At 45.8% G+C, this 18489-nt stretch overlaps 1 protein-coding gene across 5 annotated transcripts in view; it reads left to right on the top strand.

Annotated features, from left to right (window-relative positions):
- RIMS1 (regulating synaptic membrane exocytosis 1) overlaps positions 1-18489 on the top strand; it is a 1904179-nt gene that overhangs the window by 1479978 nt on the left and 405712 nt on the right. For all 5 annotated transcript variants that reach the window (XM_085610935.1, XM_085610937.1, XM_085610936.1 and 2 more), the window contains one exon: positions 4836-4948. In XM_085610935.1, coding sequence (XP_085467061.1) covers positions 4836-4948 — 113 coding nt within the window. The remainder of the gene's footprint in view (positions 1-4835; positions 4949-18489) is intronic.

Genomic DNA, 18489 nt, shown 5'->3' on the forward strand with positions numbered 1-18489 from the left:
AGGGCCAAAGCCATGCTGTGTTTACCCAGTACGATTCAACAAAAACAACTGATGTCTTATTAAAGCACCATCTTTAAAAAGTGGTCTCCTTGCAGCAGGGGTGTCCAATGTAGGTCAGCCAGGGTTACATCCCTGTCTTATTTTCATGATAAACACTGACAATGTAAATTATTTTCATTGATTTTGGCTGTATTTAAATGTATAAATGCAGCCATCCTGGCCAGACTTAAGACACCCTTTCCTTATAATAATTTTGAGCTCATTAAATGGTTTTCATGCAGGGTATTTTTAGATTTCGGATATGATTTGCACTTACAGAATGCTGTGGAAACCACATGTTCATTAATGAGACCACTTAAATGTTGGAAGCCCATAATTTAGCAAAAGAATCAAGTAAAGCTAAAACCACAAGATACTGTTGGTTCTAAGGTTGAACGTTGAAATTCGTTTGCCGTAGTTTTACTAAGAATCTAAACAGAGCGCAGAGAATCCAAAACTATGAAAAACAGAAACACAGAAGTTCTTAGCTATGCAATAACACAATATTAGCTTTCAGTAAGCACTGCTTTCATTTAAAATGATGACATAGCGTATTCAAATTATTATTGATATTAGCCCTTCTTTCCTGAAGATACTTTAAATCAACTGTATTTGACAATATGGTTGTTCTACCTACCCTTATAAAGTAAAAAGCTGTAAAATATCGGAGATTAGCCATAGTTTGATCTTCGCTTAAGAATAACAACACATGCTGTTTTACTTGGAAACTTTGACAACGCTAGTCGAAGAATGGCCACCAAATCTGCTAGCAGCTAAATGGAAATGCTAAAGTTACCTTTATGTTTTAAAACTTTAGAAATGGTGAACCAAATCAATCAAGACATCCCTCCAACTAAGCATATATCTTATAGGTGTGTGTTATGCATTTGTACTTCGTATGTCTTCGAAAGGTTGGCGTCTTTTTCCACGCTTCATATTCCTATCACCAATGCCTCAATATCTAACATTTGATGTGGAGAAGTTGCAAGAGGGTTCCTGAACTAAAAGTTAACATGTTTTCAGAAACAACTACACTTTTTTTGTTTTTGTAAGAATGCCCACAAAAAAGTTGGTACTTCCATTAACGTAAATTGTGGCTAAAAAAATCTGGAGAGTCTGCTAAAGCAATGAGACATTACTAGGTTAAGTTTTATACGTTCTTAATAAAGTTTAATTGTTTTATTTGGTTGTGGGCGAATGTATAGCCCATGCAGCCGACAATGTATTTGATTGGACCACGGCAAGTGATATCAGTGTTTGTTATACATATACCTAACAATTAACAATGTATGATCCAATATTGCCATGAAGAGATCCAATTACATTATAAACCACAAGACTGAATGCTGTAAGGTGCGTACATGAGGCATTATAATAGCATATTACACTTGATGGGCCAGATACATCAAAGGGTTTTGCCCATTCTGTGTCTAGGGGAAAATGTGTTCATGCATTTGACCCGATGTTTTATGCATTTTTATGGTACTTTTTTTGTAGGTAATAAGAATTAAAATGCATTTTTTTTCAAATGGGGAAATATTTATTGCATATAGTGAGCTAGTAAGTGAACTACCAGAATATGCTGTTTTGTTGTTTGCAATTGTCGAAAAAAACACTTTGCATTGTTACACAATATAAGCTGTCTGTAGAAGAGAAAGTTGACATTTTTCCCCACAGGATGCAACCAACAATGGGCACCGATTGAAATTAGAAAGCTTATGTTGTTTGTATCTTCCTAGAACAGATTGTTGATGAAAGAATGTACACTTGTCAGATTCAATCAAATAATGATATTCTGTATCTGGGTTATATCCTGCATACTTATGGATTTACTCTACTTGTCTCATAATTTGCAAATTTCAACACAAATATTGTTTATAGTTCAAATGGATGAAAAAATGTGCGCGAGAAAATGTGCCCCATAATTACACATAATGTCCTTTTCTTGCCACGTTATTTAAATATGATGCTTAATTTGGTCGATCATTGCCATAAACTCCATTATACATGAGCTCTTAAGGGATTTCAAGTTGCGTCACAATATGCAAACCCTTTCTTGTCAAACTTGTAAGTGAATTGTCTGAGCCAATATCAACATAAACCACTGGCCTACTTCTTTTAAAGAAATGATGTATTCTGCATCAGTACTGACATTTAAATGAATAGCATAACATAGCTGTCGTATTTTAACAACATCTTCTCGTCCACATAACTGTCAGTTTTAATAAAGACATAGGATTCGCAAATAGCAACTTCCCTGTACAGCATGCATGTGGGTAGAGTCAGAAATCTGCACAACAGCAGCTTACAAACAACTATTTCAAAGGAATCTCTGACCATCACATGGCCAGAGATTGACCAGCTCTGGCTGTTGATAACAATAGAATCTGTTACAACCACTAGTGATTAATCAGTCCTCTCTCCAGCAATTAGGTATAGCAACAACATCATGCTGCGAGATTCTGGGATATAAGGCCCACTGCAATGCAAGGGGAGAAACCTCATTAATTGTGTGGCCCTAGCTAGCACATACCACGTTATAGCCATAAAACTAAGGCTCTAGTCCTTCTGGAAGGGAGAAATGCAGAATCAGCATATATTTTTATTGTCAAATATGCATCAAGGCGACGAGACAGTGTTTCCCTTACAAATCCAAAAATGTTGAGTGTTTCATTCAGTGATAGAGATGCCCTTATGGGGAATATGTTTGTAAGACAAATACATTTACATTTAACTAAACACATTTAGACAGACAATGTGTACAGTCATTTGCTGCATGACGCATTATTTGCACTAAAATAATGGCCTGCTTTTTGAATGCTGTTGTTTATAACCATCTCATAAGGATGGCCATTGCCTCCACCTCAGGTGGCCAATCAAGCAGTTGGCCACAGTGAGTCTGCTCAAACCTACATGCAGTAAAAGGCACCTTTCATTCTCTTTCATGTAAGTTTCTAACGTAGCTATAGACAACACCTCAGCATTCTAATAACTTTCAGTCTTAAACCACATTTATACAGCCACTTTACACAATGTTACTGTCCATGGTTGAGCAGATCAACGGCTTATGCTTTTAAAAAGAAGAGGTTTTCCGTTCCCTGTCACCTCTTAAACTTTACAGAATGCAATCCACACTCCCCTCTGCAGATTCTCCTTTTCATCTTTTGGCTAGATAAGCTCAAAGATCACACTATTTGCATTCATTTTCTCAGTGGACATGCCTTGTTAGTACAAAGAGCTTATATATTTATTTGTAACTACGAAAGAAAGCTCCTATATTTAACATACACCTTCAACAATGTACTAAGAACGAAATTGTGATCAGCGCTTGCTGAAGTGTTCCATTGGATGCCAGAATCCCACTTTCTTCTGGAAATTATGCAAGTTATATGGGGTCTAAACAGATAACTAACACGGGAATTCCCTGAGCTTAGTCATATGTTCCAGGTTTGCATCCTGACCCATAATTTGTTTGCTTGTATTTTAATGATCCTGTAGTCTCCTGTATAGGAGTGTGTACATGGTCCAAGACCCCTGTAAACCTATGTAAATGGTGTGGTGAGATTTGCTTTATTATGTAAAGAGAGGGGCATAGCCATTAATAAAGACTAGACAAAAATATGGCCTCAGCCATCACTAACCATTTAAATCCAATACTATATTGGGGGTGCCTCCTCTTTGGAGATGGTTTCTGAGTTTGATTACTTGGAGGTGCATTTTAGTGATCATCACTTAGTTTATGCATGACTATAATTTTGAAAGATGTTGCACTTCGAGACAATTTGTTAATTTTATTTCATGTATATGTTCATGAAAATGTTATATTTTGAAATTGTGTTTTTGTGAATGATCAAACAAATAAATATCTGTAACATTGCTATGTCACATGCTTTGGTCCAATAAAAGCAATCAGCACCTCCACGTAGTCCATACAGTAGATACATTCTAAACGTACCTATAAGAACGTCCTAAAAACTGCAGTCATGGGTGAATGTTATTATTATGGACTTGACTCGAGGCTAAACCTCAATGTTCTTTGAAATGGAAATGCTCATTGGCCGATGCTTGCAGATACGCTTCCCCACTTACCCTACTGGGATGTGGGCACTTCATTGCACTTCATGCTGTCAGATTCCGAAATCTGCAGCATCTGTAGATTGTGTTTATTGGATAACATATTTAAATCTTGAGTAGCAATTAACGTTAAGGCTTTATCACAGATTTGATAATGCACCTCAATCTGAATCCGACATTAACCGGTTCCTGTTCCTCTTTTCTTGTTGCTTGAGAAAGCGTGTTGAAGATAAATGCTCAGGAAAGTGATGGACATTTGGTGGAGGAAAGCATACTACCGTTTGGGCAAGCGATATACAAACAACTCAGCCTCATCTCTTCCAGTTGGCCTCAGACGTTATGTGCATTTCCGGTCCTCGTCCACCCCAGGCAGAAACAGATACATTTGTGTTTTTTATATAGAGATTTTGTGTTAAATGTCTTCTATTATTCGATGGAGATGTTCAAGTTTCCCATAAGTGGTTGGGCACAAAAGAGCGTAGTTAAACTAAATCATTTCCTGTAGCATATAATAATTCATTCCATTTCATATAACCTTCAGGTGTGCGTGTGCTTAGTACATAAAAAATAATGAACTAGATAAATGAAAAAGATTAAATACATTATTACTCTTCACAATTAATCAAAGAGGATTTTAAACTAATGAAAAGGTTTTAGAAATAACGGCTGGCCAGTTCTCGAAGACCGCTCTGTTAATCGTATTCTATTGTACATTTTTTCAGCAAACTTAGTAGTGGAAGAGCGAACACGACAGATGAAAATGAAAGTGAATCGTTTTAAGCAGGCATCAGGTTCTGGGTCTAGTCAAGAACTGGAGCGCGAGCAATATACCAAGGTAAGGGTGCTAGTATGTATGTTGTTTCCTTTAAGATACATCCATGACGTGGTAGATCAGTGCTGGCATTTGTGTGAAGAATTTTTAAATGTTTACTTCAAATAATGTGTATTAATTTATTGATCCATACATTCAGCACGCCATACAAAATAGATCAGACATTGCTATATGAGGTAATCATTGTGTAAAAAAAATGCCAAGATTTTTACTTTCTGCAGAATTGTGTGTAATTACTATAAGTGCTATAAGTAAATTCATTATATAACTGTCAGGAAATCATGGTCGCATTTCAAATGCTTAACAAGTCGACATGCACTGAGGTAAGTTCTCCATTAACCAGTGAGTATACAAAATCAAAAACTTTAATTACTGACCACACTGGTATCTCATTTCTGTTCTCCTCTATTTAAAGGAACAATACAAATGACACGTTATGATCTATTTTTAGCCAAACCACACGGTTCGGCTCATAAACATTTGTCCCTGTTTGTGCATGCATAGGGGCACAAAATTTTCACTGCTCCCACGTTTATGGAACCTGACCTGATATGCATTCAGGTGCTTTGAAGGTTCCATTAAGTCATGAAACTGAGTCAAGACCTAGGGTGAGACTGAGCACCAAGATAAAAGTGGCCCCCATTAGTAAATTAGATAGCTAAAAAAGTGTCCCATGTTTGCAAATTGGATCAGTTCTGATCTGTAAAGACTCGCTGTATAAGTGTTTTGTATTTGAGCTTCCTGCAGGTAGTGTTTGTTTTAAAAAATCGGTCCAACAGATCATAAAACAGGCCAACAAACAGGCAAAAATCAGCACACACACTGACCTGTCAAACCAGCCCGTTGGGCACTTCCTAATTGCCCTAAAAGCAAGCCGGACCTTCTGGTGACCACATTCTTCATGAGCATGGAGTTAACTGGAAGAACTGGTAATGGCCGAAACACGACGAGGTCTGCTGGAGCCAACAATGTATTTCTTGAAAAAACAATGATCATCTTCACTACTGAGGAAACAACTTTTTGCTAGTGAAAATCACAAAAAAGTGAAGACAGTTCAAAAGAAAATCATCACAGGAACAACGAGCTGTAAAGTAGGAGTTCATGTGCAAAAATCGGGAAAGCCATCTTGCTGTCTGACCTTAAAGGCAATGGGCCATGGTCACAGAGGTTTTTCCGCCATACACTTCAGTTTGTGCCTGCCAGGAATTCACAGAATGATTCTTGGCCCATAAATGCATTTATTACAGTGAATTTCTTTATCATGAGTGTAGAGAAATGCTCAATTATAAATGGCACTTGTAGGATGGGAAGTCAGCATTACAAGGGATGGTTTGCCTTGTAAGTCTGTGAACGTCCACAAACATGTACACATGTGGCATTCACAATACTTAATACAAATATTTTCTCACCCTGGAAAAAGTTGGACAGTTACTCCAGCGAAAGAAAGAGTATCTTCCCTTCCAGGATGAAATGGAAATAGATCACTATAGTATTTGTTAGAGGAAGGATATTGTCCACAAGGAAACATTGTTTTCCTACATTGAAAATAATGTGCATTTGTACAGCAGGTTCCAATCCCCCTGTGCTGAAAACGATGCAATGTGGATTTCTGTAGAGAAGGACAGGAGCCCACGGCATGAGACACATGAAATATCTAGTAATACTCCGGTAATAGTCCGGGTGTACTACATGGGATGCGAATTGGAAAAAAACCACGTAAAAGTTCATTTAGGCAGAGATGTAAATCCCTACCAGTACTTTTTTGTTTCTTTGTGATTTGGGCCTTCTGATGTCAAAATTAATGATTTTCACAAAACTCTAATGGGGAAGGAATGGCAGCAGCAAAAGCGACTGTGCAGGGCTGAGGGTTTCATATTATGTGCAATTTGTGATTTATTCTTTTACTTTAATGTTGCTGATTGAATATGCTCAAGATTTACTCGGTTTCCGGTTGGCCAGTGAACAATTGTTAACCTTCTGATCTCTAGCTTGTATTGCTCCTTAATGAGGAGGTTAATAGTTAGCTTACTATTTATGCGCCGCATGTTTCTTCTGGAATGTGAGGGTAGATATATGTTCAATGCATTGCTTTTGCGTTTAAATTAAAAAGAGCCATCTTGTCAAGTGTTCTAATAACCCACTTTCGGACATGCACTCACTTGCACACAAACAGAGAAAAAGAGTTGATATTCCAAAATATTTCCTAGGTAGTGTGACCTGTGAACTCTAGTCCCCCGTGCTGGTTCCCTGACGAATGATAACTGTCTCCCAGCTGTCACCCCTATCCAGCAGGGTCACCAGACATAGGCCCATGGTTTTCACTCGGCTTCCCATCTGTGCTTCCATCAGCGCAATGCAGCAACTTTTTAGTCTTATGTCCCTGACAAGAGTGACTACACAACAAAGGATATCTTAGATACACCCCGGACAATGTATCTTCAACGTTTCATTACTTCCCTCTCCCTCGTCTCCTTCTACTCATATCCCCTACACATTCTTTGAGACGTCCATCACTACTACAAAAAATAGTGTCCAATATGTGCCCAGTTCCTCACTTGCTACCCTTCATTGTAGCTGAAGCGCATTCTAGAATAATATCTATACTGGATATGCAGGCAGCCAATCTTACGGTTCCTAAGGCCACTTGAGTTCAATCTGGAACCACTCTATAACCTGTGTGTGGTTGGTTGTTTTACCTGTTTAAGGTTGTGGCTCTTTGCACAAACAGAGCAGCCTGGCCCTTCAGTTGGGAAGTACGGAGGAGGAGTGAAGCTAATAATTGGTAATCTACACGCAAAGGGGCAATATTTTTAAAACAATATTTAGGACATAAAAGTGTGTTTTGCTGAGGTATTGACATACAAACTAAAGTGCAGAATCAACCGAGTGTCATTGGCGTAGGGGAGACGTTGGCTAAAATGTTGCTTCGTTGGTACTTTAGTCAGTACACATTACACAAACAGAATGCAAAAGTATCGGATGCTTCCACGAGGCACTGTGAGAAGTACTGGAGTGATTAAAGTAGATTTGTATCGTGGTGCTCCTTGAACACCAGAACGGGATTTCTGTGGGGAAACACTATCCCCCTGAGTCTCTAATGAATAGAACAGCATTAAAGGGTTGCTTCTCTTGGAAAAACAGACAGTAGCCGCTTTTTGTGTGAAGGCTATAAATCATATTATAACATTTCTTAATCATATGGCGCACTATGATTTAAAAAATATATATATATTAGAGGGAAATGTGACAGGATTTGAGCTGTATTGAGTTCCTTTATTGGGTTATTAAGACAAGGAATTTAGAGATCTGTCATGTCCAAGATATTGGTAAGAATCCAGTGAGTGACTATGTAATCTAGGCAGACATGGACATTTGGAAAGCAAGCGAATAGCCCACTTTGCGTAAGATACTAGTGCAAAAACGGGAAGTTCAATGGTTAAAAGTGGTAATCCTGGCCTTAAAGGGTAAGAGGATGCACCAAGGAGGAGTGATAGGTCGTTTCTTGGGTCGTTTATGTTAATGTTTTTATTAAAAAAATTGATAACCCCTTCTGAGATCCACATATTAAACAATGATTGATTTTAGGGAGGGGTTTAACATTAGGATTATGGTAAGCAGGGCCAGCTTTAGTGTTAATGGCACCCGGTACAGAAATCTTTTTCTTTTTTTGCATCCCCCACCCAATGACATCCTTACCCACGGATTCCCTCACTAGCATGCGCTACCAGTCCTTCCTCATCTCTCCATAGCCCCTCTCTCACATGCATTTTGTTTGTTTTCTAACGCTACTGACACCAGTGTATAGAGACAATGAATCATACGTGTAAATCAGTCTATTGGAAATGTTACATAAGCCAATGAGGGTTGCAAGGTCTAAGAATCACATGTCATCTGTTCCAGTTGTCAGTATATTTTAAGAGTGTTTGGTATCGAGAAGCACAAACTCAGGATTTAAAACTTACCACAGTGGTTAGGGTTGGCTTTTCTAATAAAAATGTATTTCTACCCAAACGAACCCTTATGAACAACATCTGAAAGAAACACGTTAGTTAGATTCCTCACCTTAGAATATCCCCAGGCGTCAGACTGGATCCGGAAGATTTTTCGTCAGCAATACCCCTTGCGCGTCGCTAGGCGTCGTCTACGGCTCCGCGTCTGTCGTCGGCGTCGTGCGCCGGAATGACGTCGTCGGAGTACTTAGACGCCGCCCTCGCGCGCTGACGTCAGTTCTTCTTTTATCCGCGCCAGTAAGCGCAGATCCGGGAGAGCTACCCCTTTAGTCAATTTTTGACTAACTTTTTGATCCTTTTTGATCCTGTCAATCGACTCCGGTGCCGGTAGGATGCCTGGTTTTAAAGCCTGTGCTGACTGTAACCGCCTGATGTCGGTTACGGACCATCACCGCCGGTGCCTGTACTGCTTGGGCCTCGACCACGACGCGGAGTCGTGCTCGGACTGTAAGGCCCTGACCTCGAAGGCTAGACGGGAGCGGTCCCGTAAGCTTCTCGAGATTCGCCACTCGGCTCCGCGCGCCTCTCGATCCCGGTCCAGGAGGAGGTCCAATGATCGGTCGCGGAGCCGCAGCCGACGTCACCATCGGTCGTCGGGATCCAAGTCTTCAGGTAAGTCGAAGCATTCCAAGAAGTCCAAGAGGCGACATCGCTCTTCGGACTCCCCTCGCCGGTCGCGCGACTCGGCCGAGGGTCAGGGTGGTTCCACCCCCGCGGCTCCGGCGGAGCCGCAGGCGCCGCGCACGTCCCCATACCCTCCGGTCCCTGGGACTAACGCGACGCCGGCGGAAGTCAGTGCCTGCCTCTCGGCCATGAGGAACCTGGCTCCGCCGTCGGCGCCCGCTGGTGCGCCTTCGGGCCCCGCGGACCCGACTGGGCTTCCTTGCCTGCCGGTGGCTCCGGCACCGGCGCCGTTGACGGCTCCGGCCTCGACGCCGCAAGCGCCCGAGGGACCCGGTATCGAGTCCCCGTCGACGCCGGTCGACCTCGTCACGCCTCCTCCGCCGGCGTCGACACCGGTACCACCCCCGACGCCGACGTCGACTCCGCTCGACGTCGTGCCCCAGTTCAGTCCCGCTCCGGGCCCGGCGTCGATGGACGCCGAGATCGACGCCGCTAGAGACGCATTTTGTCTACCGCCCGGCTCCGTTACTTTCTCCTCTACACCAGGAGTCGGATGATGGGGACTACTGGGAGGGATCCGAGGATCCTATGGCCACTCAGGCCCAACTGTCCCAGGACTGGGCAGATGAACTGGGGGAGGCCAGTGGTCTGGATACCTCGCCAGACACTGGATTCATCTCTCCTCCGACTGTGGCTTCGGAGGAGGGTGCTGCTTTCTCCGTGGTGCTGCGCAAGGCGGCCGCAGCCCTTGGGCTCGAGCTACCTGCCGTGGCTGTGAGGACGAACGTCCTCACTGAGGTGCTTCAGTCTGCAGCAAGCTCCACTGAGCCTCTGCTGCCGTTCAATGAGGCCCTCACTGACGTTCTACAGGGCACCTGGTCCAAGCCCTCCACAGTTCCTCCTGTGGACAGGAACGTCGCCAGGCGCCACCGCCCTGCTCCGGGCGACCCCAGTTTTCTGTCCCAACACCCTACCCCTGAGAGCCTGGTTATCCAGGCCTCCACCTCCCAATCCTCTTTCCCGACCGCCCTGCCGGACCGGGATTCCAAGAGACTAGAGCAGTTTGGCAAGAAGCTGTTCTCTTCCCTTAGTTTGGGCCTGCGGTCTTTGAACACCGCTTGTCTCTTGGACCGTTATTCCCACTCTCTGTGGGATGCGGTGGAGGACGCGCTGCCCCTGTGTCCGGAGGAGGTCCGGACACGACTTACCCAGGCTCTGGCCGATGGGAGGGATGCCGCGCGACATGCTATAAGATGTGGGCTTGACACCACGGACTCGCTGGGTAGGGCCATTTCTACCTCAGTGGCGCTTCGACGTCATGCCTGGCTGCGGTCCACGTCATTTTCGGGTGATGTCCAGAGCTCTCTCATGGACATGCCCTTTGATGGCACTCGCCTTTTTGGCGAGAAAGCGGACAGTGCGCTGAATCGCTTTAAGGACTCCCGGGCTACGGCCAAGTCCTTGGGCCTCTCGGCCCCGCGGTCGCAAACTTCCGCCTTTCGCCCCTTTCGTGGCCAAGGAAGGGGTGCCTCCTCACGTACGCCTAGCCACCAGCCGCAGAACCAACCTGCGCGCTGTCGCGGACGTGGTTTCCGCCGAGGCGGTTCTGGAGGACGACGAGGTCAGTCCACATCCACCCCGGCAGCATCCGCCTCAAAACCTTCCTAGTCCGAGCTTTCAGGCCCATTCCACGCCAGTGGGCGGCAGAGTTCGCCATCACCTGCTCCACTGGCGGTCCATCACATCGGACAGGTGGGTGCTGCAAATCGTCCGAAGGGGCTACTCCCTCCCCTTCGAGACGACCCCTCCAGCCATGCCACCGCAGCACCACCGTATCTCGGGGGATCATTTGAATCTTCTCCACGAGGAAGTTTCGGCCCTCTTGGCCAAGGGGGCCGTCGAGCGCGTTCCGAGTCCAGAAGTAGGTCGTGGTTGTTATTCCCACTACTTTCTGGTTCCCAAGAAGGGCAAAGGGGGCCTACGCCCTATCTTGGACCTCCGGAACGTCAATGCCTTCCTCCGGAAGGAAAGGTTCAAGATGTTGACTTTGGCTCAGGTTCTAGCTGCCCTAGACCCCGGAGACTGGATGGTAGCGTTGGACTTGCAGGACGCATATTTCCACATCCCCGTCCTGCCGGCCCACCGGCGTTACCTGCGGTTCACGGTGGGCCAAGGGCACTTTCAGTTGACCGTGCTCCCCTTCGGCCTCACCAGTGCCCCTCGGGTGTTCACGAAAGTGATGGCGGTGGTCGCAGCTCATCTGCGCAGATCAGGGGTTCCAGTCTTCCCCTATCTCGACGACTGGTTGTTGAAGGCGGGCTCGCCCCAGGCAGTCGTCTCCCACCTCCAGACTACGGCGGATCTCCTGCATTTGCTGGGGTTTTCCATCAACGTACCGAAGTCACACCTGAGTCCCTCTCAGAAGCTCCTCTTCATCGGAGCGGTTCTCGATTCGGCGCAGTTCCGGGTCTATCCACCGGAACAGCGGGTCCGGGATATACAGGCCCTGATTCCCATCTTTCGGCCTCTATCCTGAGTTTCGGTCAGGCTAGTGTTGCGGCTTCTGGGGCTGATGGCCTCCTGCATCCTACTAGTGCATCACGCCAGGCGGCGCATGCGGGCTCTGCAGTGGGACCTGAAGTTTCAGTGGGCCCAGCATCACGGCAACCTGTCCGACCATGTCTTGATCTCGGAGGGCACTGCACAGTAGTTGCAGTGGTGGCTCACGGACCGCGATTGGGTCATGGGCAGAAGCCTCTCCCTTCCCCAACCGGAGCATGTCGTAGTGACGGATGCGTCCCTCCTGGGATGGGGTGGCCATATGGGAGAGGCGGAGATCAGAGGCCTCTGGTCTCCGGCGGAGTCTCGTCTCCACATCAACCTGTTGGAGTTGAGAGCGATCCGACTTGCACTGAAAGCCTTCCTTCCTTCTGTCCGGGGAAGTGTTGTGCAGGTGTTCACGGACAACACCACCGCCATGTGGTATTGCAACAAACAGGGCGGGGTGGGGTCGTGGACCCTTTGTCAGGAGGCCCTGCGCCTCTGGACGTGGCTGGAACACCAGGGCGTCACCCTGGTGGTTCAACATCTGGCGGGCTCTCTGAACGCCAGAGCAGACGAACTCAGCCGCCGGTGCATGATGGATCACGAATGGCGTCTGAACTCCGAAGTGGCGCAAGGTCTCTTTCAGCAGTGGGGAGAGCCTTGGTTAGATCTATTCGCCACCGAAGAGAACGCGCAATGTCAGCAGTTCTGCGCGTTGGAATTTCCAAGGCGGCACTCGCTCGGCGACGCTTTTCGTCACGAGTGGAGTTGCGGTCTGTTGTACGCCTTTCCGCCTATACCACTTCTGCCCAGAGTGCTGAAGAAGATCAGGCACGACCGGGCCCAAGTCATCTTGGTGGCTCCGGATTGGGCACGAAGGTACTGGTATCCCGAGCTACTCAGTATGTTGACCGATCCTCCGATACGTCTGCCCCTTCGGGAGGATCTTCTGTCGCAGCAGCAGGGGACGGTCCTCCACCCGAACCTGTCCAGCCTCCACCTCCATGCGTGGAGATTGAGCGGCGACAGTTGATGCCATTTGACTTGCCTCCTGAAGTCTGTGATATCATTCTGGCAGCCAGGCGTCCCTCCACAAAGTCGGTATACGCCTGCCGGTGGAACAAATTTGTGGCATGGTGCACAGCAAAGGCTGTGGATCCCCTTTCCTCCCCTCTTTCTGAGGTTCTCCTCTTTCTTCTTTCTTTTGCCCGGCAGGGCTCTGCCCTGGGCACCCTGAAAGGTTATCTTGCTGCCATCTCTGCCTTCTTGCGGCTTCCTGATCAGCCTTCTCTTTTCAAGTCCCCTGTGGTTACACGCTTTCTAAAAGGCATTACTCACACGTTCCCTCCTGTCTCTTTTGTAATGCCTCAGTGGGACTTGAATCTTGTTCTCACATTTCTAATGTGCGCTCCCTTTGAGCCTCTTCATAATTGTCCTCTTCGTCTGCTGACGCTTAAGACTGCTTTTCTGGTAGCCATCACCTCAGCTAGACGGGTGAGTGAGCTCCAGGCTTTATCTTCAAAGCCTCCTTTTCTGTCTGTTCATCCGGACAAGGTTGTCCTTCGGCCTCGTCCCTCCTTTCTTCCGAAAGTGGTGACTCCATTTCATCTTGGGCAGTCTGTCACCTTGCCCACCTTCTTTCCGCCTCCGCATCCTTCCAAAGAGGAAGAGAGGCTCCACCGCCTGGACCCAAAACGTGCGCTCTCCTTTTATTTGGACCGCACAAAGCAGTTCCGGGTGGACGACCAACTTTTTGTTGGATACGTGGGTGCTAAGAAGGGGAAAGCGGTGCACAAACGGACCATCTCTCGGTGGGTCGTTTTGTGCATCAAAATTTGCTACTCCTTGGCAAAAAAGGACCCTCCTGTTGGGCTGCGCGCCCACTCCACGCGGGCCACAGCAGCTACTACTGCTTTGGGACGGGGTGTCCCTTTGCAGGACATCTGTCAGGCGGCGACGTGGGCTTCGCTACACACGTTTGCCAGGCATTATTGCCTTGACAGCCAAGTCCGGAGGGATGGCTTCTTTGGCCGTTCTGTCCTCCAGGACTTTCTGGTGTGATCTTGGTTCGCAGACCCACCACCGGGGATGGTATTGCTTGGGTATCTATTCTAAGGTGAGGAATCTAACTAACGTGTTTCTTTCAGATGAACAAGTTACTTACCTTCGGTAACGATGTATCTGTAAGAAACATTAGTTAGTTAGATTCCTCACCGACCCACCCATCCTCCCCGTTCTGCGAACCGACATCTAGGGTTAAGGATATCCTTTTCAGGCCCCTAGATTTTCCTTTTGGCACCAGTGTCGGTCTTTGCATGGCTCTGCGTTCCTGGCGCGGAAAGCTATGTACAAGAACTGACGTCAGCGTGCGAGGGCGGCGTCTAAGTACTCCGACGACGTCATTCCGGCGCACGACGCCGACGACGGACGCGGAGCCGCAGACGACGCCTAGCGACGCGCAAGGGGTATTGCTGACGAAAAATCTTCCGGATCCAGTCTGACGCCTGGGGATATTCTAAGGTGAGGAATCTAACTAACTAATGTTTCTTACAGATACATCGTTACCGAAGGTAAGTAACTTGTTCATTAGGGTAAAAAACAGACTGGAGAGAAAAACATAAGGTTCTATCCTATACCATGAAGTTTGTATGCTGCTCTTTGATGACAGTTCAGAGGCTACTGTGGTGTATTAGGATTGTAATTTATGAACTGCAAGTAACAAGGATTTGTGTGACAAAAGTAATAACCCACTGTGGGCTTACTCACAGTGCTTAATTACTGAATTTCAATCTTGCTGCATAGATTTAAAATCTTGTTCTCTGGCTATGGTTAAAACATGTTATTGCTAATTACTGCACATACAAAACACTATGGCATAAACCATACATGCCATAGTAGATCTACATAGAGTAACATGCTGTTTATTATCTTTAAAGAAAAAAAGGAGGGGCACTAATGCGCACAAGTTCTCTTGTCAGCCATAGCTTCTAATTCCCTCTCAACAACGATAATAAATAACATCTTACAGTCAGTCTGCCCTGATGCATAAATATGTGTCCATCTCCTTCCTGGAATGTTTTGGGTAATCCGCCAAGCGCAGGCTCCAAAGTCCTTCTTTTTCAATGGTAAACTGACAATAGATACTGCAGAAACGGCTAAATGGAATTACACCACATTTGGCAGAAAGCTAGATCTTGGTCTAGGAAGCGTACATTTTGTGATTTGATGTAAATCAGTTCAGTAGTTTTTGAGAAATTAAGGTATGAAATGTGTGTATATATCATGCTGTGGAGGCTCCCTGGAGCTGGCAGATCTAAAGATAAGATCTCATTGGCTGCCACCACATCAACAATGATATAGCGGCAGCCATATTCAGACCCCCCAGGATATTGCGGCATGGATTAGCAAATTTAGCGGCACAAATATGGAAATTTAGCTGCACAAATATGGAAATTTAGCGGCACAAATATGGAAATTTAGCGGCTTTTTTGCGGCACTTAATTTTACTCATAATCATTCATTTTCAGTCTGAAATCAATGGAAACTGTTTCAGCAGAATATTCCACTTTGCAATAGGCATGTTTAAAGTGTCTGCAGCTCTACGAAAGCACAGCTCCAGTCCTAAGCTCGCGGGAGGGAGCTGGATTTCTCCCTGAGATGTTCTAGTGCCCATGTAGGCACCCCTGCCAGGACACCGCTGCCTCCCGGATCTGTGAGTCAGGAAACCTCTTCCTCAGGCACCCTAGGGTGAATGATCCTAGTGGCTGATCCAAATAAGTGTACATTATCAGGTCCAATCTTCCCGGGATAGAGGGTTTACCGACAGGTAAGCATACTTCCACGAGTCATCTCTCTACATTCCTCCCTCGCACCCCCCCAGTTCGGCGTTAAAGGAGAGAAATCAGTCAATAAAGATGACATAGCATACAGATGATGCTAGTCCAACTATGCTCAGCAGGCGAGCACTAGGCCCCGAAAGGGGACCGCTCCCCCTCCCCACTCCAAATCAACTTCACCCTCATTTGAAGCCCTATACTGAAGATCAGTAGACGTGGGCTCCTTTCCCATGTCTAATGGAATTGTCCAACAAATTGAGAGAAAGTTTTTAAGATGGATTTAATGATAATCAACCTGCTAGCACTGCGAAGAATCTTTAAAAGAATGGAAGAGTACTAGCACTTCTCTTTAGAAAACAGATATTCTGAGATAGTGAGTACATGTAGTTTTATATTTCTGTTTCAGTCACTGGATGAAACACATGACCCTGACCAGTGTTAAAAAGGCAGGTACTGTGGGTGCCGAGTTGCAGCACTTCTTACACTTGAAAGGGAGAGATTTACAGGGGCGGCTCCTCAATTAGGGCGGAGGAGCGCTGCCCCACTGCTTTCTCACAGTGCGAGAAGCAGAAAATAAAATGGTATTTTAAAAACCATTTTATTTTCTGCTTCTCGCGCTGTGAGAAAGCAGACAGGGGTATGCCTGGTTAGGGGCGGGTTTGAGCATATGCCTGGTTGGGGGCGGGCGGGTCGGGGAGGAGTGGCATGCCCTGGGGCCAACCAAAGCAGTCATGCACACTCTTCATTTTCTCTAAATTTTCTCTATGTAGGGTGCGTGCAGCGTACATAGAGAAAATGGCCTCCCTACAGACGCCCGGCTGGGCGCTGCCCGCGACTCCGCACTATTCGCAACGCTGCCATTGCAGCGTTGTGATTAGCTACAGGAGGGGAGGGAGCATGCGTATTCCAGACAGCCCCGGGAGCAGTGGCGTCTGAGGACCGGTATCAGGTAAGTTTTAGTTATATTCTACCCCATACCCCCGCACCACCCGCCCAACATCCCTTGCCCCCCCCCCCCCCCGCGAGAATTGCGATCGGCCACTGACCGGACATGTTTTCCTGTTCTGGGGGACTGCAAATATTGCCACTAATTAGCAGGAGCTGAAACCGCGCTAGAGGGATGTGTTGCTGTTATACCTCTCACCTCAGGGTAATTGTCAGAAATGTCTGGAAGCCAATCTCTGGCGCTATTTCATACAACAACATAACATTTTCTAGATATTGCAGATGGCTGCCGATTAAGTTATTATGACCCCACTCATTTCCGGAATGTTCTAAGAACATTATCGATCTTGTGACTAAATTATGACATTCTTGACTCTGGTGCTGTAGTCATTACAATTTTAATTGCCGATTTCTTTTTTTTTTTATCAGTTATTCAAATCCGAGTGAAGGGTAGATGAGTAAAAGGCAGAACTTTGCATCCTTTTAACACCATTTGAAGTTTTGAGGGACACGTAAATAACACATTTTGCATTTTTTGCAAGCATACACTGGGTGGTCTGCTTAGAGTTAAGACAAGGCGGAGATAATCAACACAGCAAGCGTAGAGATCAGACTGGAACACTGACGGAAGGCTTTGCTTCCTAGATATCTGTGTTGTTCCGCAAGGGAAATACAAAGGACTGCCAGGCCACTGCCTTGGTGAAATATGAGACTGAAGCAGCTGCAAACTGGCGTGTGATCAGTGAACGAAGATTTTAAAGGAATGTTCATAAAGCCACATGATGGCACGCACATGTGATATAAAATGACACAGCACCACCTTCATCAAAATTGATTTGCATGGCACATAGAAAATACAATGAAATGGCTTCATCGATGTATGCACATGCATGGCGCACATGACAACGGCGTGGCACATGTGTTATAAAATTGCATGTAACATCCTTCACAATGGCATATCACATAGACTTGGCATACGTGACATAACATTGTATGGAACAACCTTCAATCAGGATAAGGGGAAGCCTGATAAATATTGGCCTGGCATGGCCCATGGGTGACGTAAAATTGTATGGCACAACCTTCAGCTACATAAAGAAATTAATGACAGACGTGATAAACAATGAGGTGACTCAGGTGATATAACCATGTGCAAACTTTCGGCAAGATATATATATGCATATCGCACACAATAAACAGAGATGTGGCACGGCGCGCACAGCCTTCATCAAAGTATATAAATACATATCACACACAATAACAGTGACGTTACACAGCGTGTACAACCTTCGTCAAGTTATATACACGCATATCACGCAGGATAAACAGTGACGTGGCACGGGTGCTATAAAATGGCGTGGACAAACATTCACTAAGACATGGAACAGCATGGCTCAGTTCCACTCACTGCTGCTGCCTCGAAGCTACGGGACCGGGCAGTGCCAAGGCATATTCCAGCCACGGTGACTTAGAAACTTGCAGCACTTTTAATAGAATAATACTGGTACTTCTAAGATGCAGCAAGTACTCTGAGACAGTGAAAACCAGCACTTTTATATTTTCAGTTTCAGCACTTGGTACAGTG

The sequence above is a fragment of the Triturus cristatus genome, chromosome 6 (genome assembly GCF_964204655.1).
Source record: "Triturus cristatus chromosome 6, aTriCri1.1, whole genome shotgun sequence".
NCBI classification, from domain to species: domain Eukaryota; kingdom Metazoa; phylum Chordata; class Amphibia; order Caudata; family Salamandridae; genus Triturus; species Triturus cristatus.